Source organism: Amphiprion ocellaris, chromosome 24 (assembly GCF_022539595.1).
Source record: "Amphiprion ocellaris isolate individual 3 ecotype Okinawa chromosome 24, ASM2253959v1, whole genome shotgun sequence".
Taxonomy (NCBI): Eukaryota; Metazoa; Chordata; class Actinopteri; family Pomacentridae; genus Amphiprion; species Amphiprion ocellaris.
The window spans coordinates 20,673,310-20,700,321 of NC_072789.1; the positions used below are offsets into that span (position 1 = coordinate 20,673,310).

At 38.4% G+C, this 27,012-nt stretch overlaps 3 protein-coding genes across 4 annotated transcripts in view; 1 reads left to right on the top strand and 2 right to left on the bottom strand.

Annotated features, from left to right (window-relative positions):
* The first annotated feature begins 747 nt into the window (after nt 1–747).
* On the top strand, nt 748–8,838 carry si:ch211-246m6.4 (basic helix-loop-helix transcription factor scleraxis). Its single transcript, XM_023296517.3, has 2 exons — nt 748–1,494; nt 3,010–8,838. The coding sequence occupies exons 1-2, from the start codon at nt 934–936 to the stop codon at nt 3,043–3,045; spliced, it is 597 nt and encodes a 198-aa protein (XP_023152285.1). The 5' UTR covers nt 748–933; the 3' UTR covers nt 3,046–8,838.
* On the bottom strand, nt 8,183–16,568 carry bzw1a (basic leucine zipper and W2 domains 1a). Its single transcript, XM_023273680.3, has 12 exons — nt 16,442–16,568; nt 14,322–14,395; nt 14,064–14,240; nt 13,797–13,891; nt 13,598–13,663; nt 12,987–13,122; nt 12,734–12,843; nt 12,430–12,600; nt 11,839–11,985; nt 11,035–11,173; nt 10,484–10,606; nt 8,183–8,902 (listed from the first exon to the last, which is right to left on the bottom strand). Exons 2-12 carry the CDS (start codon nt 14,383–14,385, stop codon nt 8,871–8,873), a joined length of 1,260 nt encoding a protein of 419 aa, XP_023129448.1. The 5' UTR covers nt 14,386–14,395; nt 16,442–16,568; the 3' UTR covers nt 8,183–8,870.
* A 1,554-nt stretch (nt 16,569–18,122) lies between these two features.
* The window catches only part of aox6 (aldehyde oxidase 6), a 32,464-nt gene continuing 23,574 nt past the window's right edge, over nt 18,123–27,012 (bottom strand). Inside the window, exons 26-34 of one of the 2 annotated variants that reach the window (XM_055008135.1) lie at nt 26,126–26,221; nt 24,890–25,018; nt 24,741–24,815; nt 23,364–23,416; nt 23,166–23,280; nt 23,003–23,068; nt 19,603–19,791; nt 19,356–19,523; nt 18,123–19,064 (exon numbers count right to left, since the gene is read on the bottom strand). In XM_055008135.1, the coding sequence (XP_054864110.1) occupies nt 19,014–19,064; nt 19,356–19,523; nt 19,603–19,791; nt 23,003–23,068; nt 23,166–23,280; nt 23,364–23,416; nt 24,741–24,815; nt 24,890–25,018; nt 26,126–26,221 (942 nt within the window). In that variant the 3' untranslated portion in view covers nt 18,123–19,013. The remainder of the gene's footprint in view (nt 19,065–19,355; nt 19,524–19,602; nt 19,792–23,002; nt 23,069–23,165; nt 23,281–23,363; nt 23,417–24,740; nt 24,816–24,889; nt 25,019–26,125; nt 26,222–27,012) is intronic. The other variant, XM_023273677.3, reaches the window with a different exon arrangement.

Sequence of the window (27,012 nt, forward strand, 5' to 3'; positions counted from 1 at the left end):
CCTCAGCAGGAACAGATCCAGTAATCTTAAGTCTATCAACATTAACTTAACAATTAAAATTAATGCCACGTTTGATTTCTGTCAAATGAACAGCTTGTATTTCTGCAACTAAATCTGAAGCAAAGTCAAACTAAAATTCACAATTTCTCAAACTTTGCTTCACCCAAATGGAAAATGTAAAAGCACTCCTATCCTTTTCTTTTTTCTTTAATTAATTCTACTCCAACAATAGAGCAGCAGAGTTGCAACCTCAGACACAAAAGGCTAAAGGAGTAAAATAATGCTGCAATGTTTTTACTGACATTAAAACACTTGAAAAGGACAAAATGTAATTTTAATGTGATCGAATCCAGAAAAGCAGACTGTCATCACCAAAGTGGAAAGATGAATGGAAACAGGGCAAAATCCAACTTGTTTTCATAATAAGTATTTCCTAAATATGTTTAATTATTTTGCATTTGTAAGATTTTGCCCTTTTCTCTGTGATTTTTATATTGAGCTGCACAAATCTATTTAATCGATCAATGAAAAGTTTAAAATTGTACATTTGCAGGCCTTTTCTCTGCATTTCTTCCTCCTGATCACCTGTTCAGTATGAAATGTCTGCTATTGGCCTTGGAGGACGCCTCGTATCGGTCGAGCCTAATTTAAACCTGCATCCTTCAGACCACAACAGGTGCCTCCTCCTCCCCTCCTTTAGGCTCCACCTGTCTTCCCTTTTCCGCGGCGGCTTGGCGACCCAGAAAGCAGCCGTCATTCATTAGAAAGGTATGCTGATCCGCCGGGGGGCAGGACGGCGCAAACCCCCTCGGTCACCGGATCGGCGGCAGCTGCTTGGCCCCCCGGTGCTATTTTCACCTCCAGGATAAAGTGCTGTGCAGCCGTCGGTCTGCACCGCGGCAGCAGCTGCAGTCAGACCAGAGCAGCGGCAGGATGAAGTCTACAGGCAGCGACCGCAGCGCGCAGCACGACGCCTTCGCCTCCGACCTGGACGACCTGGACAGCGGCAGCGGCAGCGACAGCTCCGACGGAAAGTCTACCGGCGGCTGCAGCCCGCGCAGAGAACCGGGGCAGGTCGGGAAGGAGACGGGAGGATCTCGAACCGGTGCAACGAGACGAAGGAGGAGGCGGAGGAGGAGCGGCAGCGGAGGTGGACGAGGCGGCGCAGACTCGCGTCTGTCCGGAGTGAGCAAACAAAGACAGGCGGCCAACGCGCGGGAGCGGGACAGGACGCACAGCGTGAACTCGGCCTTCACGGCGCTGCGCACACTCATTCCCACCGAGCCCGCCGACAGAAAGCTCTCCAAGATAGAGACGCTGCGCCTGGCCTCCAGCTACATCTCCCACCTGGCCAACGTGCTGCTGCTGGGGGAGGACTGCCGGGACGGGCAGCCCTGCATCCGCTACCAGAGCATCCTGCACGGCCCCGCTGCGCTCAGTGCGCCCCCTCTGCGGCCCATCTGCACTTTCTGCCTCAGCAACCAGAGGAAACTGGTGAGTGGCTTTTACACACGAACAAGCAGCACACAAAAACTAACACCTGCAGTCCAGAACGGCTCCTAGCTTACTTTTACGCACACCATTTTCTCCCAAGTCACCAGAACCAGTTTGTGCTTCAAAGTCACCAAACGCTTTTACGCGCAACTAGTATCTGCTCCAAACAACACTGTAGCCTTTTACGCACAGCCAGTTTATGCTTCAGAGTCACCACCGGCTTTTACGCACAACTAGTATCTGCTCCAAACAACACTGTAGCCCTTTACGCACAGCCACATGCTCCAAAATCACCACCGGATTTTACGCACAGCTCGTATCGGCTCCAAAGTCACCGCAGCCTTTTACGCACAGCCAGTTTATGCTTCAGAGTCACCACCGGCTTTTACGCACAACTAGAATCTGCTCCAAAAACACTGCAGCATTTTACGCACAGCCACATGCTCCGAAATCACCACCGGCTTTTACGCACGGCTCGTATCGGCTCCAAAGTCACCGTAGCCTTTTACGCACAGCCACTTTATGCTCCAAAGTCACGGCAGCCGGTCTGAGGCCTCTGAAAGCGGAGCGGATGATGCACCTGTGCCGGCTGCATCCTCTTTATGTTGAAAATAGATCTGCAGGTGCTGAGTGTGCGAGGTTCAGCAATGATTTGGTTTGACCCAAGTGGCACCTGTTTCTGCAGTGACTGACGACACTAAATGAAAACAAGCTGCGGTGCCTTCAGAGGTGTAAAATAAGAGCAAGTCTTTGACTCAGTACAGACTTAGTTAAATTTAATGATAAATCACTGATTTTTTTTTTTTTTAAAATTACTATTTTGTTTGTTTTTCAAGACTTTGGGGCTTGGAGATTGAGTGTTCCAGGTTAAAAAAGATAAAATCAATAAAAACACTAACTTGAAAGCACATAAATATGGAGAAAATCTGAGTTTTATAAAAAAAAATTAAAATAGTAATTTAATAATTTGTATTTGTGATACTGTGGCTTACATGTGCAGGAGAGGATCTGAAGTGTTTACAGTCTGAGATGATGTCTGGCCAACTGCTTGCAGCTATAAATGGAAACTATAAACTGGCACAGTATCAGAAACATTATGTCACAACTGCATTGAAATGAAAAACTGAAATTTACATTCGCAGAAGTCATGAGGATTTCGATGCATCTGCAAAACAGAAAACAAAGCATCACTAATCCACTTTTTCATTATATTAGAGTGATCTTCTTCAACTTATTTCAACATGTTAGTTTCTTGTGTTCATGACGAGCTGAAAATCTCATTAATACCAGTAAATAGTAAATAATATGTGATTTAAAGACATTAAATAAAATAATTACTGTGAATAAAAGTAGAATGACAGTCAAATCTGGGGTTTGGAGACTTAAACTGACTCCATAAAGTTGATATTTTTGCAGATTTAAATTGATTAAGGTTCGTGTTGTCTGGAAAACTGTCACTGCACTTTGATTTTGGTGTGTTTGGTGGTAAAAATAAGCGTTTCTTTGCCTCCACAGCTCAGAGACGGAGGGAAACACTCGGCTGCTGTGTGAAACGAAGCGGCTCCGCACAGATGTGGATGTTTTTGTTTACATGTAGGACTTTGTACATATATGACTGTATTTATTTTTGGGGGTTAGACGAGACAACAAAGGACAGATTTGACACTGACGAGCACTTTGTGACCCTCTGTGTTTTGGCTGAGCTGTAACCTGAGCCGATGTGTAAAGTTGCACCTGACGTGGGGCTATTTTAAGTCCCACCAATAGTCCAAACTACCCCACCAGCCAACTCCTAAAAAAACAGAAAGAAAAGCGTGTCGCCTTCAGTCACATGAAGGAAACTGAAGAGCAGCTACTGCAGTGGTCGCTGTCAGTTCAGCGTTGCCTTCAAGTGCTGTCAGGAATCATCGGAATCACGCAGGGGGCGATTTAAAGGGGCATTAAAGCCTCGCCTCTGGTGGTGACTGACGGGAACTGCAACAACACTGACAGAACTGATCTCTTCTCAGGAATCTGAAAGTCACAGTTGATATTTTACACCACGTCCTGCAACTAGGGGGCGCTCTACTGCTCCAATGTGCTCATTTATGCTACATTAAAGGACAACTTTAGAGATTTTCTGCTTTTCTTACAGTCAACAAATCCCATTAGTGAACACGTCAGTGCCTTTGGGTGTTTCATCTGTATGAGCCAAATGGAAAAATACGGAAAATAGCAAAAAATATATTAGATATTCACGTGTCTTTGAAAAAATAAACAAAAAGTGCATCATAGAACCAGCAAAGACAAAGAATATAGACACTAAACAGTCTGTGAGACATCGAGGTGGCAACATCCAGTGTTTCTGATGCAGAATCAGATAATAGTGTTTGCTTGTTGCAAATCCAAAGCACAGATAAATATGATAAAGTCTCATTTCATTAATATGCATGTTATTTAAATAGGGTTAAATCTGTTTAATTGACAAGATATTCCATATAAGCTGACATGCATGCATGAAAAGACTGAATCCTTACATGTAAAACACCCTCCAAAAGCTACAAAGAAAACCTAAAAAACAGCTAATTTTCACCTTTCCTTACTCCCATGGAGTTAATGTAGGCCAAAGGACAAACTGAAATTAAAGATTAAAACGCTTTCTTTAAAACTTTCTCAGAACTTGGAGGTACTGTTGAGATATTTCCTGCTACACTGGGAGACAACACTTACATGTCATTGTTGGTTTTGACCTTTTCGTGGGGTCCGTTGCCTGTAAGAAAAAGTAGAAAATCAAGAAAGGATGGATTTTAGATGCAATGTGGATAAACTGATGCCAAATATTCACATTAACACTGGGCTTCATGAATTGATCTCAAAGTTGAACAGAAGAGAGCTGCATCGATGTGATCGGTGCTTAAATGTAGAGTTAGCTTCAAGCTAACTTCTGCAGGGTTGGTATGTTGGGTATTTAGGGAGAATCTAGAAGAACTGCACTAATAGTTTGGCGGCCAAAATGTCAGGAATGAAGCAAATCACCAAATGTTCTTTAAAATCACGCAAACATGGAGGATTAATTTGGATATTTTCATCGTGCTTTGCAAGCTTTTACAAAATCAGGGCGCTTATTTCTCTGAGTTTGGATAAATGTGGAGCCACAGCTGTCACTTCTTTGCACACTCACAGTAAATATGATTTCCTGTTCAGTCTCATTAGTTTATTGGTCACTTTGCAGCTAATCACATCCTGCAAATTGCACAAATGAAGTCACTTTTTTCCATTTGCAGGCGAGACATCAGTGTTCTGTTGCTACGCCGCTAATCCTGCAAAGCGAGATAACGCTTGTAAAAACACTTTAAAAAGAAAATCTGCTTTTCGATTCGACTGCAATGACATGAATCTAGACCTGATATTTCAACTGGGAACTGAAAGATATTTTAGGCTTCGTTGAAGCAGAAATGAGGGATTTGTTCCTGCATTGTGGCTTTTTGTGTATCTTTGCTGAAACTTCTAATTTTAGCCTGAACTGTTCTGATGAATTTATTAGCAGTGTGCTGAACTGTTTACTTTTGCATTGTTGCACAACTTCTTTTTTTTCACTTTAAAAACACAGAACTGCAACGTTCTGAGAGCACATGAATGCGGGACGCCCCGGCTTGCACTAATTTGGAGAACATGTGGATGTAATCCTTCTACGATCAACCGGATCTCTTGATCTTTATCTCACAGCACTAAACTATCAGTGGGAAATGTTGCACACTACCTCAGACCTGTTTTAAACATGAAGGCCTACCTCTAAATCAAATGAGCAACTGTGTGAAAATGTACTTGAATCAACTGTCCTTTGCACATCGCAAATACCGAGAAGCTGCTTGAAGAGAAAAATGTATTTTTGTACAATAAAAATTAGGATGTTAAACTGCCTTGTTTGTGTAATTTGTGACTTAATTTCTGCTGACAGTAAATACACTATTTTAATAGAAGGTCACATGCTAGAAATGTGCTTAAAGACTTCATCAGGTGTTTAAAATGCCAGATCTAGAGGAAAACTGTTGCCTCATTTCTTAACTCAGTTTTGTCAAACTCTGAAACAGTTGCAAGCCCCACCACAACCCCCAGATAGGAAAAGATACATCAAAATCGACACATAAATTAACAAACTTACCAGTCAGAAGGAAGGGCTTTGATCTATGAAGGATGTTCCAGAGAGACGAGATGAGAGAGATTTAAATTACCCTAAAAAGACAAAACGGCAACAAAGACATGTGAAACAAAATGAGACCCATAATAACCAAGATGCGACACAAATTGACCTCAAGGACACAGAAGGATCACAATCTGACAAGGAAATGGCCCCAAAGACACAAAATGAGCCAAATGTGACATAAAATTACCAAAATATTACAAAACATGACTCAAAAGAACACAGAACTGCTACAAAAAGATGCAAAACAACCAAAATGTGACTCAAAATGAGCAGAATTAAATGCACATGACCACAAAGATGCAAATATGAAGAAAAACGACCATCAAAAGATGCTAAATGGCTCAAAAGACATACATAATCACCAAAATGCTGCAAAAACTGACCGCATCGGGATACAGAGACCAAAACGTGGCAAAAAAAAAGTGTTTCCACACAAAAACAAAATGAATGACCACAATCAGACACTAACTGGCTAAAATGTTGCCAAAACATGACGAAAACATTGCAACAAAGAGACACAAAATGACCGCAAGGAACACAAAATGACCAAAATCAAATTTAAATGACCACAAAGAGGTGCATGGGACAAAAAACAACCATCAAGAGATGCAAAATGACCACAAAGAGACCCAAAAATTATGAAAAATGTTGCACAAAATGATCAAAATTTGTCGAAAGGTGATTTTAAAGAACAAAAAGTGGCTATAAAGAAATGCAAAATGACCAAAACGTCACAAAAACAGGCACAAAATGATAAAAACGTGAAAAAATGACCCAAAGACACACAGTGACCAAAATGTTTCAAAACTGACTACAAAAATACACAAAATACCCAAAATGTGATGCAAAATGAGCAAAAGTAAATGCAAAAGGCCACAGACGCAAATGTGATTAAAAACCATCAAGAGATGCAAAATGACCAAAATGACCCAGAAGAGATACAAAATATTACAAAAATTATCCGAAAGGGACACAAAAAGGGACAAAAAAATGATCCTAATGTGACAAATATGACCCCAGAGATTCAAAATGTTCCCAAAGACACAAAATGTGACAAAAAATTATCCCAGAGACACAAAATGTGACAAAAATTATCCCAGAGACAAAAATGACTCCAGACACACAAAATGTTACAAAAATGACCCCAATCAGACAAAATGTGATAAAAAAATGACCTCAAAGAGACACAAGATGTTACAAAAATGACCTAAAATAGACACAAAATGTTACAAAAATAGCCCGAGACACAAAATGTGACAAAAAATGTTACCCTAAAGAGACACAAAATGTTACAAAAATGACATAATAGACACAAAATGTTACAAAAATAGCCCCAAAGAGAAAATGTGATGCAAAATGAGCAGAAATAAATGCAAAAGGCCACAAAGGGATGCAAATGTGATGAAAAATCACCATCAAGAGACCCACAATGGCCCCAAAGAGACACAAAATGCTACAAAAATGAACACAGAGGGGAAACGACCAAAATGTGACACAAGATGCGCACAACAAACAACCACAAGATGCAAATATGACCAAAAAAAACAATAAACAACCAATAAGACACGCAAAATGGCCAAAAGGTGACAAGATATTATCAGAAAGAGAAATAAAAGGACCGAAATACACCGAAATAGCACCAAACACATACGTGACAAAACTTGGCACAGACACACAACATTAGCACAAACGATGCTGATGTGCAGCAAACCCACAGGGAAAGACTGGAGCAGTTCACAACTTTGTTGTTGTTGCTGTCACTACTAAGAAGACTTTTGTCTTTTAATGTGCATCCAATCAGACAGAGCAAAAGGAAATTGTTCATAGATAATTCAGCTTAGCTCATTTTCCATTCTGCCACCCACAATGCAACTCACTCTTGCAAAAGCTGATGTTTGTTTACACAAGTTTAATGAGACATTTTACGTTTAAAAATAACGCATTAAATCAAGAAAAACTTAACTACCTGCACATCCTTGTAAATATGAAACCATAATCCATAATTACAAGGTTTGAAACTTTTATTCTTCTGTAAATCTGAAGTGCTTCTGCACAAACACCAGTAATTATTTATTGCCAAGCAGTAAATTTATGATTGTAGGTGCTGCAAGGAAAATGATTCAAAGCCACATGATTAAAGCTTAAGTCACTTTAATCTTTAATCTTTTAATTTTGATGAACATTTTCATTTTCTTTCAGGCAGCAATGGGCTTCCATGAACTTATTTAATGTTTTTCCTTTTTTTTAATCTATAGACATTTTTAAAGCGAATATTCTCATAGATAATTTCTAAAATAACAACACAGCTGTACATGATTTCATCCCTGGAGAGTTTATTTGCAGAGGACACGAGTTCTTACCTTCATGGCTTCTTTCATCAGGCGTTCTGAAGAGCTGTAATTAAAGTTAAGGCTTGTATTGATTACAAATATTATTAAAACACTTTAAATCAACGGTGATTGTTTTTAAATAAAATAACCAATCATGGACAGACACCACAGTGAGAACCATTTCAATAATCTTTATTTCATAAAAAAGTCAAATCGGTTTTTATATCAGATTAAAGAAAGTAGAAACCAATAATAATCGGTTAGCTGGCGAGGCATCTTACAGGGGGGGCGTGTCTTCTCACGGACTGACCACATCCACCTCGACAGGCAGTACAGGTTTACCCAAAAGTCAAGAAAGAAGGCCAAGTTTAAGACTGAACACGAGCCAAAACATGAGCGGGGCAAAAAAAAAAAAAAAAAAGTTACAAGGGGCAGGAGTTGAGAAAACTTTGGCAAAAACATTTTATTTCTTGTCGTCGGCCTCGTAGTCGCATGGCAGAAAGGTGAAGGTTTTCAAATTCAGATTCGTCGAGATCACATGGAATGTTTTCTTTCCAGATTACAGAAGGCATTACAACGATAATAATACCCAAAAAAAATAATAAGAATAATAAAAAAAATAGAGAGGGAGGATTCATGGTTTTCCACTTTAAGGACAGAGCCCTTCTTCTTGTTTTCCTGTCGTGTTTAAATAACGTTTCAATGTTTTGGAGTGGTGGAAGGATGTTTGTGTGTGTTTGAGGATAAATAAGTAACAGGAGGTAGAAGAGAAAGAAGGGCAAAGACATTCTACTGCTCCTGCTGCTACTTGTTAAAAAAAAAAAAGAAAAAGAAAGAAAAAAGCTCGTCTGGCGATGGAGGTTTTAGTCCGCCTCCTCTTCCTCTGATTCTGACTCTGCAGGGACAACAAAAACACACAGTCAAGCAAAACAACTCAAGATTTCATGTAGATCTGCAAACAAAAATCACTTTTATTATTATTCTGACACTTACTGAAGCAAAAGACTGAAGTTCAAAGTCCTTAAAATGTCTGAATAATAAACTTGACAAAGAAAACGGCAAATGTTCACAAATAAACTTGCAATTTCATTTGTCATTTTCGTTATTATTGAAGAGAAAAAACAACACAAGATCATGAAAGCAACCATAAACTCTTAATTTTATCTCATAATAGTTGAAATGTTGCTTCAGATGACTTGTGGTAGAAGAATTCAAAAGGTAAAACCTTCAAATCCTGACTAACAGAAAAAGGAAGATTTATGCCTCTAGTTAAATAGTCTCTGATTTCTGAGTGTTTTACTGTTAAGTTCGAGAAAAGTTCCAAGAGTTTTTGGCCAAACACACTATCAGTGTTGCTGTTGACACACAAAATGTTACAAAAATGCCCCAAAAGAGACACAAAATGCTACAAAAAGGAGCAGAAATAAATGCAAAAGGCCACAAAAAGATGCAAATGTAATGAAAGTCAACTACCAACAGATGCAAAATCACCACAAATTCGAGCAAAGTTTCAAGATTTCTGTGCTAAAGACACAATCAGTGTTGCTTTTATGAGATACACTCCATAATCTAACAACTGTTCTGCCATCAAGTGGACTTTTGTGATGCTCAGTTTCATTTTGCACCTTAACACAAGTTGATTACACATAAATACAGGCACATTTTAGCACTGAGGTCACAGCGTTTGCACTGCACTGCTTTATATGAAGCTTTAACAGCTGCTTGTCAATCAATCAGAAAAACTGATCAATTTATTCATTTGTTTCTCTGGTTTCTGTTTCTCAAATCTGAGGATTTGTTGCTTTTAGTTTTGTCTCTTGGCTGGATGAAACCAGAAAATCAGAGAAGACTGCATTTTTACGGAAATTGTAAATACGGTTTTTCATTATTTGTCAATTGTAACGATTAGCCAAACTGAAAACGATGCCAAGTTGCATGACTGTAAATCTCAACAAAAACTCAATATTATAGTTAGAATCCTGCACAAAAACACAACCAGAAACCCGGATTAACAACCAATCAAACTCACAGTTTAACACTGGGCTAAAATTAATAAACTATAACCAATTTCACATCTCACCGGAGCTGATATATTAACATAACATTACTTTGAATAACCTGTTCATCATTTTTTAAGCCAAAAACTAAAGATACATCTTTGTTTCAGCTTTAAAAATGTGATCATCTGCTTGTTTCTTTTGTCTGCTATGATGTTAAAATAAACAAGACATTTAAATCCATCAATTTGGACTTTGGGAAATTGCGATTATCCAACATTTTTTAGATACTTTATTGACTAAAAGACTTCAAAAGGTTGACATGCGTCTTGTAAAACACAACTGTAATAAAGTTTATACAGTTTGCTGACATACCTCAAATGCAGCAGCAAAGTTACGAGTTTTTCCTGCTGCGACAAGTACAAATATCGACCTTAAACATTTACTGCCCGAGGCGGGAAGTGTCTTTTTTTGCTTACCTTCTTCTGCGTTCTTCAGCCACTCCACAAATTTTTTCATTTGCTCGAGGAAAACGCTCTTCCCCTTGGCAAGGTGGGCTTCAGTGTACCACTTCAGTATGGCCTCTTCGCTCAATACATCCGCTGTCAGGAGGAAAAACAGCAGCGTCAGAGCTGTGCAGCAGGATTCACACAATAAACATTCACTCAAAGTGCCTGAAATGTGACTTTGTAAAGGTTCACTTAAAGAAGAAACGCTTTACTGATGCTTGGTGGGGAGAGCTTTGAACTGTTCTCTTAGTTTTTAAACAATGTGCTGCAGCTCTTTAGGGAAATAAATGCACCAATCAGACGCTGAAGCCAGACTTACAAGAGTTTTGTTGTTAAAAACGACACCAAGCATTAGAGCTACAACAGATTAAGGTCAAGGAAATGTGGAAAAATGACCTCGTACTTCTCAGCGTTTAAAGTGAACCGACTTTCATAAACCTAAAACAAAACGAGACAGACTGTCAGTGGAGGGTTTATATAAGGCGACTTGATGCAGCTGTGGAGGCTCTGTGGACTCAGACCTTTGTAGAGGAGCACCACGATCTTCTGAAAGGCCTTCATGAAGTGGATGTTGTCGTAGCAGTACTCCTGGATCTTCAGCAGCAGGCTGAGCTCGGACAGACCCTGGGAGGTGAAGGCTTTCAGCAGAGGGCTGTATTGCTGCAGAAACGAGACCACAAGCTGTAATATCCCTCATTATCGAGTGATTAAAACTCAGATTTACAGCAAACTCGAGGTTTTTAAATACAGCTTTAACCGACATCGCCCTCCTTTTTTGTTGTTGTCATTTTTAACAGACAAAAAGATCATCATAAAAATTGCAAATTGTGGTTAAGCAGCAAAACAAGTTTGCACAGGCTTCTGCACTGAGCTTGAATTCAAGCCTGAATGACAGGAACAGTAGGTTGTAGAAATAAAAACATTTAGTGTATTCCTGAACATCTGTCGTGCACCTGCTTGTACAAAAACCTCATCTGACAAAATAAATCACACTAAAACCGCAAATCATGCTGCATATACACAATTGAATGGTTTCTGGATGTTTTACAAGACTAAAACAAATATTTAGCATTTTAAAACACTGGCTGCACTGATTCCTATAAACACTGCATTTCACCGCCATGAATAACATTCAGGCCTTAAACTCAAACATTTCCAGACTTGCCAGCTCCTGCAGTCACTGGCAAGTTCACATTTTATTGCTCAATCTTTGCACACACGAGCAAATCTCATGCGCTGGTTGAGTAACTGATGGATGAGGTCATTTGAGTGTTTTATTTAACCCTATCAGAGACGTTTAAACTCCTTCCAGGACTCTGTCGTACCTTCAAGTGTTTGATGGCTTGTTCGGTCACCAGCTCTTCCTTCTTGTTCCACTCCACGGAGCTCATCACGCTGGTCCAGATGATACCGATCATGGCCTGCTCAGAGAGGTTGGCCTTTTTCATCTCCTCCCTGGTGAAGGCAATAATCTGAGAGACAAACGCAGCAGAGTTAATGTTCTGTATAAGTTGCTAAACATCACCGCAATTGCGTTGACTCAGTGACTGCATTTGCTGCCTCAAAAACAAGCTTATAAAACCGCTTCTGCTTTTCCTGACACCTAAACTGCTCATTTATATTCAGAATCACGACTCTGTGCCTTTGTCAATGTGCTCTTCGCTAGTCACAAATAAAAATTAGGCAACGTGGCAAAGAGGGAAGTGTTGACGAGGAACACTAAAATCTGTAAGCAGAAACAAACAGTGGTGACGTTCAGACCACAACAGTCTGAGCGGCTTCACCCAAACATTATTTACAGCAGCTGGATAGTTTGTATTTGCAAATTTGTCACCCTAGAGCCACCCGATGTTGTACACAACATTATAAATAAACTGTGATGTAAATTTAGATGAGAGGCTTCGCTGCCAACACACCTCCTTCTGAGGGTCACCGCGGGACATCTGCTCCTGGAGCTCCTTCTGCAGCTCCTTGCGGGCGCCGATGGATTGCTGGTTGCGGGCGAAGTCGGACAGCTCCTTCAGCCCGGCGTCGGTGAAGTACTTAGAAAAATGCTCGCAGCTCCGTTTGTTGGCAGGAAAGAGTTCCTGTGAGGCAGATATTCACACTCAAATGAGCTGCAACAGCTTCAGAAACGTGTAAAGTGGCAGATTACACAGGTGTTGCATGCACAAATCTACACACGGTTCATGATGTTATCTGTGATTTCTAATAGTTTACCATCAGCCTGTTGTCCATGCCGACTTTGCGGAGACTGGCAGCAACAGAGTTGATGTCCTTCTCATTGATCCAGGACTTGAACAGCTTGACAGCAAAGGCTGCAGATACTCCTGAGAGAGACAAGAGGATAAGTTTTGCTCACTGAATACAAAATTTGTAACAAAGAAGAAAAGCTTAGATTTGCGCCATTACAAACTCAGATGGGATGACGTAACGACAAAGCTTTATCGGCCGTTGCTAAAAGAGTCCTCACCCTCTTTGACGAGGTTCTCGTTGTAGAGGCTGCTCAGGATGGAGGCTGATATGTTGCCGTTGGCCAGCAGGATGCCGGTCAGCATGGCTAGTTTGTTGCGCTCAGACTCAGTGAACCCCTTTAAAAACAGCAGCAACTGCAAAGAGAAAACAAATGAAGGGTTGTTGTGTTTTTCGGCTGACCTTAAACCTGTGATAAGACTATAGGAACATTCACACCGTTTACAGCACCACAGAGGCGGAAGTAGTTTCCGTTATACAATCAAGGAGATTAAATCTGCCTTGTAATATCAGCTCACTGCTTCCTAGCAAAACAATCTGACATTTTAAAGACTAAAAATATGGTAAAACATAAACAGCTGCAGCCCAGTTACCTGCTAACCTGAAGTCTTCCAAGTCACGGTACAGCTATAAATCAGCACTTTTTGGTATAAAAATGAGACTACAATCAACTGTTACATCACCGATCAGCTCCTGTCCAACTGTCAAAGCACTTAACTGTACATTAAAATGACACATCCAACCAGCTCAACAGGTTGTGCGACTAATGTAAACACATACACGACACAGTGTTAAAACATCTGCTCAGGACCTGGTTGTAAAAGCTCTCACCTTCTTGATCTCCTCTTCGAAACCCTTCTCCAGGTACTTGTAACGCCTGATCAGCTTGTTAAAAACCTGTTTGAGTGAGAAAAAGATTTGCTCAAAGCTGTAACTCATGCAAGAAATGTCCTGTCAGCATCATGTGATTGTTTTACACGTTTTGTACATAATAAGTGGCTATTAATGGGTATAAACAGTGGCTTTCTACCTGAGCATATGCTTGCATTGTCTCCAGGTCTTCTTGTGCCGTGAAGAGGCAGAACTCGGTGCGGGTCATGTCGTCAGATAGAGTCCCGCCTGGGGCTGGAGAAGAGAAAAAAAAATTTTTTAGGGGCAAAAAGCGACTACATGGTTTCATGGCACAGCCTGTAACCACACTTACATGAAGATATTCTGCATTTCTGTATCAAAACAGCTACAAAGATTCATTAGTGAAACAGCATCTTGTGGTGTAACAAACACAGTAGGAACTTACCCAGCATGCCGCCGGCCACCAGGATGTCAAAGAGTGTCTCTGCATACCGGCGGTAGTCAAGCTTGGCGCCAGAGGCATCAAGGAACTTTGCAACCGCTTCCAAATCAGTGCCAGTTTGATTCAAGCCTTGTACGATACTTTCTTGAAACTGAGTAGGGTCAAATCTCTCCTTTTCATCTGTGTGAAGAGGACGCACATGTTAAGATTCAGAAAATTACAAAAGGGTAAGACTTGGCCATGCAAAGCAGAAACACTGACCTCTTTTCCTCGTTTTGAAACGCTGGCCGGTTAGCGTTGGCTTTTGCTGCTTTTGATTATTCATAAAAGACACCCTGAAAAAGACAACACGCAGACAGTTCGTGTTTACACAAGTTGTTCAGACGACAAGTTGAAACTCAATTGAGCAGCACACAGTGTTCCCTTCAATTATGTTTTGTAATGCCAGCGTCTGGGTGTAACTCGGAAAGTGAATGTTATGCCTTCACGCTGTAAATCACTTTAGGATAACCCACTTCTTACAATTAAGCTTAAAGCCTGTAAGTAAACATGTGCTTCTGGTAGTCTGAAAGATAAAGCTGGTGATGCTGGCAAAAAACGACCGTGAAAAGACCACAACCACCGTCTGCACAGAGCACTATTGTTAAACTAACCACAGAATTATACAGGGTGAAATGTTCCATCACTACGTGGGTTTGAGGGAGAACAAACTGTACTTAAAGGCATATTCAGCAATGTTTGCAAATGACAACAGTTTCTAGCTGCATTATCAATTTACCGAGCCTTTACCAAACAAACCAAAACAGTGTGCACAACGCATTGACACAGAAGACCATAACGTATGCATATATTTTTAAAAAACTAGCACTGATTGCCTTTTTGTGGCATTGGTATGAAATAAAAACAATGTTTCTCACCACCCATCCTGCTCATTAAGCATAACTAGGTTGAAATTATTTTCATGCTGCACAACATATAATTTCAGCATGTATTTACGACATGCACATGCAATATAGTGAGCCATTAACTCAAACTTTTAAGCTGCCAAAAGAAAACAAAATTGTGCATGATTCTTAGCTTTCATGACTTTTATGAAAGAAGTCTGGCTGAACGAACATAATGCCAACTGGTTCAAAGATTTTTCAAGAGGTTTTTAAACTTTATTTACAAGACACAGGATGATGTTGAGTAAAAACAGGCATGTCTGCAGCAGTGTTTTGCACAACTGGTTTGTCTCATCGTTTGAATTTAGCATCACAAAGCTCTTAAGAGACCAAGGCCCGATCAGAATGCCATCCAAACCAAAAAATTATTTTGAATGTCTTTACCAGTGTTATTTTATGTGAAAAAGGTTCCAAACTGCTTTTCACAATTATTTTCTATTTTTAATGTAGATGTATTTCCCTACAAAAACCACTACAGTTAGTCTACAATCAGTAATACTTAACAATTGGTACCAAAAATCAATGTATTTCTGAAAATTTCAATATATATTTGGCAGAAAAACAGAATATCTTAATGTCAGTTTTATCCAATATACTGCCGTCCTAGTTTCTGTGAAAATAAAGTCAGACTGTGGCTTTATATGTCGAAATATCTTATTTATAGGATTATCAAATCCTTTTAACAAAGCCAGTTCTACAATTACACTGACTTAATCTAATGTCAACTAAAGCTGAACTGTGAAACAAATTTTATTACAAACCATGAGTACGGCAGGGTCAAACTACAGGTAAGTGTTTCAATAAAACCAACACAAAAGGTGGAGATGACTAACCAGACAAAAGACAATCCGTGGAGGTACAACGGAGCTGGTGGGTGATGGAAGGTAAAATAATCAGCTGTAGTTTCACACTTTAGTCAGAGCGAACAAATGTAGCAAAGAATCTGGAAATCTGTAGGTAAACATTTCCCGGGAATAGCGATCTGCTCGGTTTAAGTAGATGATCTTCTAAACTACACCTGGCTAACTGTGGATTAGCCCTGGCTAACTCCGGCCCTCGCCATGCGCCGAGCCAGCGCTGGCTAGCCGGGCCCGCTAGCTAGCTATCCACGTTAGATTAACTACTAAACATCAGCCGACACGCGTAAAAACAAACCTAAGCGCTAATCTGTTCTCAAACACAACCTCTTGTCGAAATGTCACCACAAACCCCGTGATAACATCAGCAGTCTCGAAGTCTGCGAACTGCAAAGATGCTAATGCTAAGCTAGCTCGCCGAACTCGAAGAAACCATAATTCGCCCTCCAGCGGCGCCCATGATGGCAACATTCCCGGCTCAAAAACGACATTTTACACCCACTAACTTGACAAAGCAGCATCTATGGCCGGAGGATAAAGCGTTAGAGAACACAGAGAAGGTGGCAAAACAGGTACTCACCGAAATTAATGCAGATAAAAAACGGTTGTTAACCAGGGGAATTGAAGCAACTGTCGAGTCTCTCAGCGGCCCAAACAAAAAGACCTTCCCGTCAGGACTTCCGCAGGCTCCGCCCGCTGCGCATGCGCAATTTGTAGGGGGATTTCCGTTGAACAAAAAAGGAAAATAAGAAATTGCACTTTTATTTTTTTTTTAAAAGCGGCCACAACTTAAGTGTATTGTATTCTTAGCGTGTATTTTTAATCTGTTTATGGTTCGCTCATTCGTTTTTCCGTTTCAAAATAAAATGAGAAAAAAAACAAATAATCGCTTTGTTTTTTCGTTTAAAAAATAAATTCGAATAACAAAAAGTAGAGAAAGGAAAAAAACGCTGCGTTTTTACAAATTTTAAGGTTTAAACAAAAGAAAAAGCATTTTCCCATTTGGAAGCTACCGGCAGAACCGGAAATCAAAGTCTTGACTTCACTTCTCTGTCCCAAACTCCGCACCACGTCCTTTGAAAACAGCGAAGAGTGAGAGGGAGCGTGAGAGGGAGAGACCGGGAGAGTGAGGCTAAACGTGAGTGAGAGAGGGGGAAAGTCTGGGAAAGAGTGAGGGGGGCACAGTCAGAAAAATAGGCAAGTCGGGGGGCACGGAGAGGAAAAGGCGAGAAAAAGTATAGTCGTATGATTACACTAATTTTACCCCGAAAATAGTAATCCCTACTAGGGTCCCCCCTAATAGTTGACCTTAACCCTTGACCACCCCGGGGACCCTAACCCCTACCCTATTTTTCGCGGACCGAAAATGTGCTTTTTAAATATTCTTTTTCTTGATAGTGAGCAACAGACTTTGAGAAAGGATCACTGTTTACACATCAACCAACTATGCAACCAACACAGCTGAAATAAAATCTCTTGGTGTGTGTAGAAATGTTGGTTTTTCTACGTCTTTAATCTTGTTTTCTGCATAGAAATGATCCAGAATAGTGTATTTGTTTCCAGATTTTCCATTTTCTACTCTTGCCTTTAGTTGCAGTGTCTGTTCAGGCAGCAGGACAACTCTGAGACAAATTTAAGAAAAGACAGAATTAACCATTAATGTTAGCTTAAAAATTGACTGGAAGTGCTTCTTATTGCTAGTTTGGACAGATTTGACCTGTTTCTCAAGTTTTATTGATACTTTTTGCAATGTTTGATTGTTTTCTTAATTTTTTCTTGCATTTTCTGTGTTTATTGTTGCTTATTTTTTATTATAAAACTCCCTGTAGTGTCAATTTTGAAAGTTGCAATAGGAATTAAGTGTATTATTATGATAGCTAAGGTTAATTAGACTTATCATACAGTGTGAACTATGAATTCGTATTGTTTGTAGATAAATAGTGGCAAACTAAGAAGATGCTTTTACACATAAAAAGTGTTCTTATAAGAAAAATTAATTATCAACTGCAGAGTACCCCAAAAAGGTAAACTTTCAGATATTCTATATTCATTACACGTAATGTAAAATATTTCATTTGTTTTAAATTTTGCTGCCTTATAGCTCATGAAACTCAGAAATCCAGTATCATAAAATATTACAATATTTTCTTGATTTTATCGATTTTAGGAAATATTACAATAATTTGAGATACTGGATTTCAGATTTTTGTGAGCTTTAAGTCATAATCATCAAAAATAAAGCAAAAAAGACTTAAAAAATATTTCATGTAAATAATTCCACTTGTTAATAATTACGTAATATTTGAAAGTTTATGTTTCAGAATTAAATTACCAAAAAAAAAAAAAAAATAAATTGTCAGGATATTCAAAGTTTTGGAAAAGGAATATAAAGGTATAAATGTCAAATATTGTCAGATTTCAGTTTCTTAAACATGGAAATGTGACATTAACAAGAGCGGCTTAATCTTTAAGACCATTGTAAACTAAAAAAAATGTAATTTTTACACTATTTTTCAACAATTTATAGATTTATCAGTTAATTTAGAGAATAAATTGTAATTTTTTTCTGCAACTTTTCACTGAGTTCATCCATTTTTAACTTCAAACAACACACCAATAATGATGCAAGTTTCACCCAGAACCGTCTCCTTATTTGCCTTTTCTAACCTCATGTCAAACACCTTGAAGGCTGGGTTATATTTTCTTCTTCTTCTTCTCTTCCTGCAGGTTTCCTCTCCAACAGGTGACTCTGCAGCCGTGTGGCGCATCGACGTTTGATCAGCCTCAGTCCACAAGAAGACAAATCTGCGTTAGTTTAGCAAACATTCCTGCTGTTTTCATGACTTTAGCTTCTGCTGTGAATCTGTATCTGTCATTAAATAAACTGAGATGAAACACTGCATTTATTTGATCTGTTTATATATTTGTTTAGTTGCTGCAGAAACAGTGACGCTACAAAAAAAAGCTGTAAAATCAAGTGGTCGTAGTGCATTAATTTCACATTTTATATCATTGACGATCAATAAGCACCGTGATTTCAGTCGTAAGTTTCATGTTTGTCGATCATTTGCAGGTAAAGAAGGTTTATACTAGTAGTGTGAGTATTGGTAAGATAACTTTTGATTAATCGTGGTTATAGTTTGACTTCAGTTTCAGATGTTTAAGGCCCACGGTTTGAAAGATCCCGGTTTGCTGGTCGGAATCTGGAAATAAAATCACACAAAAAACATGAACACAGATTAGTAAATCATGTTTTCACTCTTACTCTTTTTAATCTTTTTGTCTGGTTTACTCTAACAAGCTGTAACAAGCAAACTTTTCGTTCTTTTAGCTGAATTAGCATCATGATTCTCACTTGTAAGACTTACAACTTGTCAATTTAAAGTGTTTTTGTGTCTGGAAAGTGTTTGATGACGATTTAAATGCTTCATTTTCAAAAATTTGCTCTGGAATTTTCACTAAAAACAGATCATATGCGACAAAAACCCCATTACCTTCTGCGTGAACTGGGAGTTGCAGGCCAGACAGGCTCTCTCCGGTGTCGCAGGACTGCTGAAAGTAAACGGACCGACCAGACCGGAGTCGGAGCGAGCTGCAGCCACGGCGTCTTTGATGGCAAAGAACACCGAACTGCCCAAGAAGACGACGGGTTCTCCGATACCCTGCAGAGCCAAGAGACCAGCTGGTAAGAAAACACAGGAAATGGGGCGATAAGAGGCAGAAACTGACGCTGATGACGACCTTGGAGGAGTAGATGGCGTGAGGGTTGTCGCTGTCCGGCAGCAGGTAAACGTTGAATCGAAGCGGAACGTCGCAGACCGCAGGGATCTTGTACTGAGACGGACCTCGAGTGTACAGAAGCCCAGAAGGGGAAAACTTCAACTCCTCCAGAGTGTAGAGACCCAAACCCTGCATGAACGCTCCTTCAATCTGACGGCAGAACAAAGTTTCAAAAGAAAAATGCATTACAAAGTCAACAATTAATGAGCTTTCTCTTTGGAGCAAATTTTTGTGCAAAAAACCCAGAAGAACGCAAAGAAACGTGGTTATTTATGATCAAACCCTAAAACAACAATTTAACCCGCAACTACAGAACCTCTGGAGGACAAAAAACTGCACCATTCCAATTAACAAAACTGAGATATATTTACACTACAGGCCAAAAGGTTGGAAGCAAGATCAGATTGGTCCAAAAAAAGACCATAGTTTCATTGGTGCAACAAAATAAACATGATTCTCATTTAAAGAGTAATGCATCAGAATAGATTTTTACTAAAATTATCAGGTATTTGTACTCTTGTTTCTTTACTCAGCTGTTTCTTTCTGTGGTGGTTATAGATATGGACACAGTTGAGATTTATTAGGATTTTTGTCACAAACTCTCAAAAGCCAAAGAGCTAAAGTAAATAATGCAAACTGTGATGTTTTTTTTTTTACTTTTGCACTGAAGTTGTGACTCTTGCAAATCTTCTCAAATCTAAAACTAAGCCCTTCGTTTTTTTTAATTAACATTTATTCAATAATTGTCTGCTAACATCCATGTATACCTAAAGGTAAATTGAGGAAAAATGGTGCATATCAAAGAAAGAAAGGTCTGATCATGCAGTAAATACATGTCAGAATCCACAGAGTTCATACTGTTTTTTTTAGAAAGACATTATGAACGGAAACTTGAAGCTGCTTTCAAACTACTGGCCTGTAGTGTAGGAAAACACACCAACAAAAACAGGAAACTCTTCACTTTCAAACAGCCTTGGTTTTTGCTTTCATGGATTTACAAGATGTGGGAAACTGAACTCCACAGTCGTGTTTTCCTTCAATAATCAAGCAAATCTTAAGTAAAACTGTTGAAATGTTACAACTTCAAGAAAAGTCTATAAAAATTTGACTTTAACTAAAACTAAGCAGCGTAGCAACAAAACAAAACTATTTGTTAGCCAACTGTAAAAATAACCTAAACAAAGAAGAAGAAATAAACAAAACTTTGTCCATTTATGAGAGAAAAATGAAGGCAAGTGTTCAGGAATTGCTTTTATTTGAGAAAGTTGTTGTTATTCTTTGATTAGTTAGTATTCTTCATGTTTCGTGCTGGTGTGATTCAAAACAATGAAAAAACAGCTGATAGGTGAGTAAAATGTTTGTTGCCTCAGAACATATTTAGAAAAGGTGTTTCTGTCACCCTGAAAAATTAATATTTTCAAAAAATATATGTTCACAAGACAATTTTTGTTCTTTTTGACTGGTATCTCCAGGATTTTACGCTGCCACGTGATCGACTGGTTGGAAAACTGCATGAATTCACAAGTGCTGCTAATTAAGTGATGATTAAGTTTACAGAATGTAATGTTAAATTAAAACTAGAATGCCCATCACGTTTCATCATGTTCTGCTTTCTCCACATAAATCTGTTGCAGTTAAGTTAAAGCACCAATAGAGGGCGCTCAAAGACTACAAATGTCAGCCACAGCATTTCTATGGTTCGTAATCTGGTCTGTTTCAGTCACATAAAAACAAACAATCAAATTATTACTTTTTAAAAAAAATTTCACAAACAAACACACTCTACTAAAACCACATTTCTCTAAATATGTCTATAAAACAATCAAATGGATGCTGTTAATTCAACCGATACATTGAAACTAGCCTCAGATAGTCAGACCGTTTTGCAGTGCTGCGTAGAATGAAAAAAAAAGTCACCACCTGGATGTTTAACTAAGCAAAAAGGTAAGAGTCTTCCATTGGATAATTACTGCAGTGATGAATATATTTCAGCTGCAACAACTTCTTTAACTCTAGCTGATGCATTGAGGAGCTTCTCATTTCTTAAACAACCATGTTGGAAGACATATCCTGTGGTTGTGGAAAGGATGTTAATCTGTCTCAGAAGGGTCAAATTATTGGCCTGCATCAAGCAAAGAAAACAACTAAGAAGATTTCTGAAACTACTAAAATCTGGCTAAGAACCGTCCAACACATTGTTAAAACCTGAAGGATAGTGGTGAACCATCATCTTCAAGGAACAAATGTGGTCAGAACAAACTCTTAGATGATCGTAGGAAATTAACAGAACTCACGGCTATGTTTAATAATGAAAGTAAGAACATTTCCACATGCACAATGTGAAGGGAACTCAAAGGAGTGGGACCAAACAGCTGTAGCTCTAAGAAAACCACTGATCAGTGAGGCTAATCAGAAAAACAGGCTTCAGTTTGTTATGGAGCATAAAGATTGGACTCTGGAGCATTGGAAGAAGGTCATGTGGTCTGACGAGTCCATATTTACCCTGTTCCAGAGTGATGGGGGCATCATGGTAAGAAGCCTGTGGGGGTTAGAGTTATGATCTGGGGTTGGTCAGGTTCAGCAACATTATATTCCCAAAGAATGAGGTCAGCTGATACCTGAAGATACTGAATAACCAGGTCTTTCCATCAATGGAGTTTTTCTTCTCTGATGGCATGGACATGTTCCAAGATGACGATACCAGCATTCATGGGGCTCACATTGTGAATGAGTGGATCAGGGAGCATGAGATGGATTGTCCTCCACAGAGTCTAGACCTCAGGCCCACTGAGAATCTTTGGGATGTTCTGGAGAAGACTTTGTCTGACTCTCCCATCATCAATGTAAGATCTTGGTAGAAAATGAATGCAACTCTGGACAGTAATAAATGCTGTGACATTGCAGAAGCTTATTGAAATTATGCCACGGTGAATGAAATATTAGAGTGTGCGGCTTTTTTTTGAACAGGCAGTGTATAATGATAGTGGAATAGTTTTGGTGGAACACTTGCATGAAGGGAAGCGAAAACGGTCATTAAAATATAAAATTCACCAAAAATACAGCTAGCAGGATGACCTTTTTCTGCAAAACTGGAGATTTGTGTTGTTTCCTGTAGTGAAGGTTTGAAAACCACATAGACGGCTGCAGTAAATTTACACCAAATGCCATCTGGTATGACACAAATCACCTGTTTTTACTAGAAACCTTCTAGAAAATGTATAAACTTCACTTCTATTTTTGCTGTTTTAGAGCCTCAAACTCAAATCAAACCTTATTAATGTGCAGAAATTTAAAATTTGCTGTATAAAAATGAAACACCTGAGATCTAAAACAGGACAAAAATAAAAGATCAAAACCTCACCTGTCCGATGTCCACAGACGGGTTCACGCTCCTGCCAATGTCCACCATGATGTCCGTCCTCAACGTCTACAAGAGGCAGAAAAACAAGAGAGTTGCTTCAGATTCTGAAAGCTACTAACCCGTGTGACTAATCAGAGGTGCCATAAAAGCTCTTAGGCCGGACCCGGTAGTCTCCAGTGAGGCAGTCCAGCTCCACCTCGCTGCAAGAGACTCCGAACGTGAAGTAGGCGCCGGGTCGACCCTCCATCTTCTCCCAGTCCATGTAAAGGTCCTCACCTCTGAGGACACACAGGAAAACGCTGCTCACCGTTTCTGAATCTATTCATGACTGAAATAAGGCAAAAGCAGATTTCTGTTGTACCTGAAATATCCAGTGGCTGACAAACTGATCTTCCCAAAGAATGCTGCGGCCACCTGCGTTCAAAATATACAAACTTTAAGCAAATTTTAATACTCCAAACCCCAAAATCCACCAGCAGGTTTAAAAGGCAGCAAAGAAAAACAGTAAAAATGTCACCACTTATTAGCAAGAAAAACCATCAACAGACTTTTAACTTTCCAACAGTCCTTGAACTACTTATGTGTGACTTTTAATCTGAAAATTCAACCAAAACCCACCTTAAAATGGTGATATTTCCACAAAATCCCTTTAGTTTACGTCTCATTTAAAAACAGATTATAAACTGTTTATACTAACAACATTCATGAAAAAAAAATCTGCACTCCTTCGGTTGAACTGCAAACTGTGTTCACGTCTTTTTTTTTTTACAATCGCAAAAATGTCACCATTTATTAGCAAGAAACTGTAGAAACAGAAAGAATCAACAGATTTTTAACTTGCCACCCGTCCTTGAACTCCTTGTGTGACTTTTAATCTCAAAATTTAACCAAATCTAACCTTAAAATGGTGATAATTCAACAAAATCTCTTTATTCTCAGTGTCTCTTTTAAAAATAGACTATAAACTGTTTACACTAAGAAGATTCAGGAAAAACAATAACAATTCTACATTCCTCGGTTGAACTGCAGGTTGTGGTTATGTCTTTTTTTTTTTTTTTTCCAAAATCGCAAAACTGTCACCATCTATTAGTAACAAACTGTAAAAACAGAACAAATCAACAGATTTTTAACTCATGCGTGACTTTTTCTCTGGAAATAAATTTCCAAAATCTAACCAAATCTAACCTTAAAATGTTGATAATTTAACAAAATCCCTTTATTCTAAGTGTTTCTTCAAAAAAAATAGTTAAAATAAATAGTTTGCACCAGCAAGATTCAGTAAAAAACTAAAACTTTGGCACTTTTTGCTGCAGCCGTGAAGCCATTTGTGACCAATCAATGCTGTGACCAACAGTCAAAGGACAAAAATTCAGAGACTTTTCAGCTGAGCAGAGAGGAAGCGACTATAAAAACAAATTAAAAATGTAAACTATAAAATATCGATTACATGTAGAGTCATGACTTTTTTTTCCAGAATTGGTAACATCTGTGGGAAAACTGTTGTACATGTTGATTTCTTTCTTTTTTAAAACTTTTTTGGACAATAAATAATCGGATAAATTAAGTTTTCCTTTTATCTTTCATTGTGATTTATGGCATTATAACTTCTTCATGGTTGTTCTGTTTCCACAGAGGTTCAGGACTTTAAATTGCAGTGAAAAATGAGCCCACAGTGAATAAAATGTGACAGGAGCCTCCAGCAATCAGTAAGAATGTTTAACTTCCTGTTAAATCGTACCCAACTCTCCCAGGTTCCATTGGGGTTCTTCTTCCTCACAGGTTCCAGCCGCTGGTACAGAATCTCACAGGCATTCTGATTGGGGGGAAATAATTCATATCAGTCAGAATAATTAAAATAATAATAATATTAATAATAAAGAGCTGAACCTTGACCGCCATGCCGTTGGCGTCAGTGCCAAAGGAAGCAGCAGACGGGCAGGTGTTGGGGACGGTGTTGGTGCTGGTTTCACTGATGTAGATCTTCCAGGTCGGGATGTGAAGCTCACGACTGGCAACCTGACAGCAGAAACACAACATCAGTTCTGGTGTCAGTCTGTTGTCTAATCATTCCTGCTGATGAAAAAAGGCTCAGCAATTCCCTAAAACATTAGTTTTTTATTGGGGACTAGTTTCAACGGTGGATTAATCCACATTCTGTGCTCCAGTGGGTATTTGGGGCAACAGTGAGGCTCATTTTAGGGTTTCTAATGGTTTGTGAACAACAGTGGAGCTCAGTGGCAAAGAGGAATCAGATAAATCAGACATGTTAGCAAATACATTATGGTAATTCATTTTTTCTCATATTTTCAATTTTTTTTATTTATTCAGACTTATCTTATGATATTAGTATTTACTTTATCTTAATTGTTTTCTTATATTTGTCCGTATTTTTCTGTGTATTTATACTTATTGTTTACTATTAATTTAGTAGTGATTTTGTATTATACTATTTCTACTTTTCCTGTCTGTTTATTCTTTTATTTTCTGATACTTTTGTTTATTGTAATTGAGTTTTTTCTCACATTTTCAATTTTCAATTTATTTAGTCCTTATTTTATATTATTTGATTTATCTCATATTTTCTTATAGTTTTCTGTGTTTTTCTATGTATTTATACTTTATAATACTAATTTGTTCACTTTAATTAAGTGATTTTGTATTATACAATTTTTACTTTTCCAGTTTGTTGAGTGTTTATTTTCTAATATCATTTTGTTTATTTTAAGAAATAAATTTATTCCTTATTATAGTTTCTTGTTTTTCTCATTCTTTATTTCTTATTTTATGCTGCTAGGTTTAATTTAATTTACTTTGTGTCACATTTATTACATTCTTTCACCTTTTCCTCTCTATTGAACTACTTATCATTGATTTTTTTTCTTCTTTTTTCCGAGTGGTTGACCTGCTATCACCTGTCATTATTTAGAGAGCTCCTTAAATCGACAGTATGAGATTTAAAAGTACTTCTTGTGCCTGAAAAAAGATCCTATTAATACAGTTCTTGTGTGTGTTTCCCCATTTTTTTTCCAATAGCTATGAAAACATCCTCCACATGTTAATGCAACATTTCAAATCACTACCAGGCCGTCTGTCAATACCTAGATGTTAATATTTCAGTAATACCTGCTGCATCTTAGTGTGGATTCCCTGACCCATCTCCGTCCCTCCATGAGTGACCAGAACAGAACCGTCTTTGTAGATGTGGACCAGAGCTGCAGCCTTTTATACACAAACAAGCAGAAAATTATTCTCATGACCAACAAGGTCGGTTTTCTAGCAGTAAAACTTACAGAATCTTCATTCTGTTAACATGCACCGATCAGGCATAACATTATGACAGGTGAGGCTGATTATCTCCTCATCATGGCTCCTGTTAGTGGGTTGGATATATTAGGGAGCAGGTATCCGAGTATCTCCAGAACTGCAGCTCTTGTGGGGTGTCATCCTAAATGACTAAAACTTATCTAAAATTGTCCAAAACAAAGTCAAATTGTGTCCTTTATGACTACGATGTTATCAAAATGACAAAAAATTAGTTTAAAATGACATAAACCTTGTCAAAAATATTTTACTAAATGTCCAAAATTCCTAAAATATGTCAAAAATGATGTGAAAATAACAAGAACTTTTCCTAAATTCCTAAAATGTCTAAATTTTGTTCGAAATTAGATGAAATCCATCCAAAATTATTTAAGTTTATCCAAAATTGATCCAAAGTGACAGAATAGTCTAAAATGACTAAAAAGTGTTCAAAATAAAGTCAAATTGTGTCCTTAATGACTATGATGTTATCAAAATGACACAAAATTAGTCTAAAATGACATATCTTGTCAAAAATATTTTTCAAATGTCCCAAATGACTAAAACTTCTCAAATTTCTAAAATGTGCCGCAAATTATGTGAAGTCCTTCTAAAATCACCTAAGTTTACCCAAAATTAGTCAAAAATGAATAAAACTTGTCCAAAATGCATAAAAAATTGTTCAAAATGACTCAAAATTCACATGGATG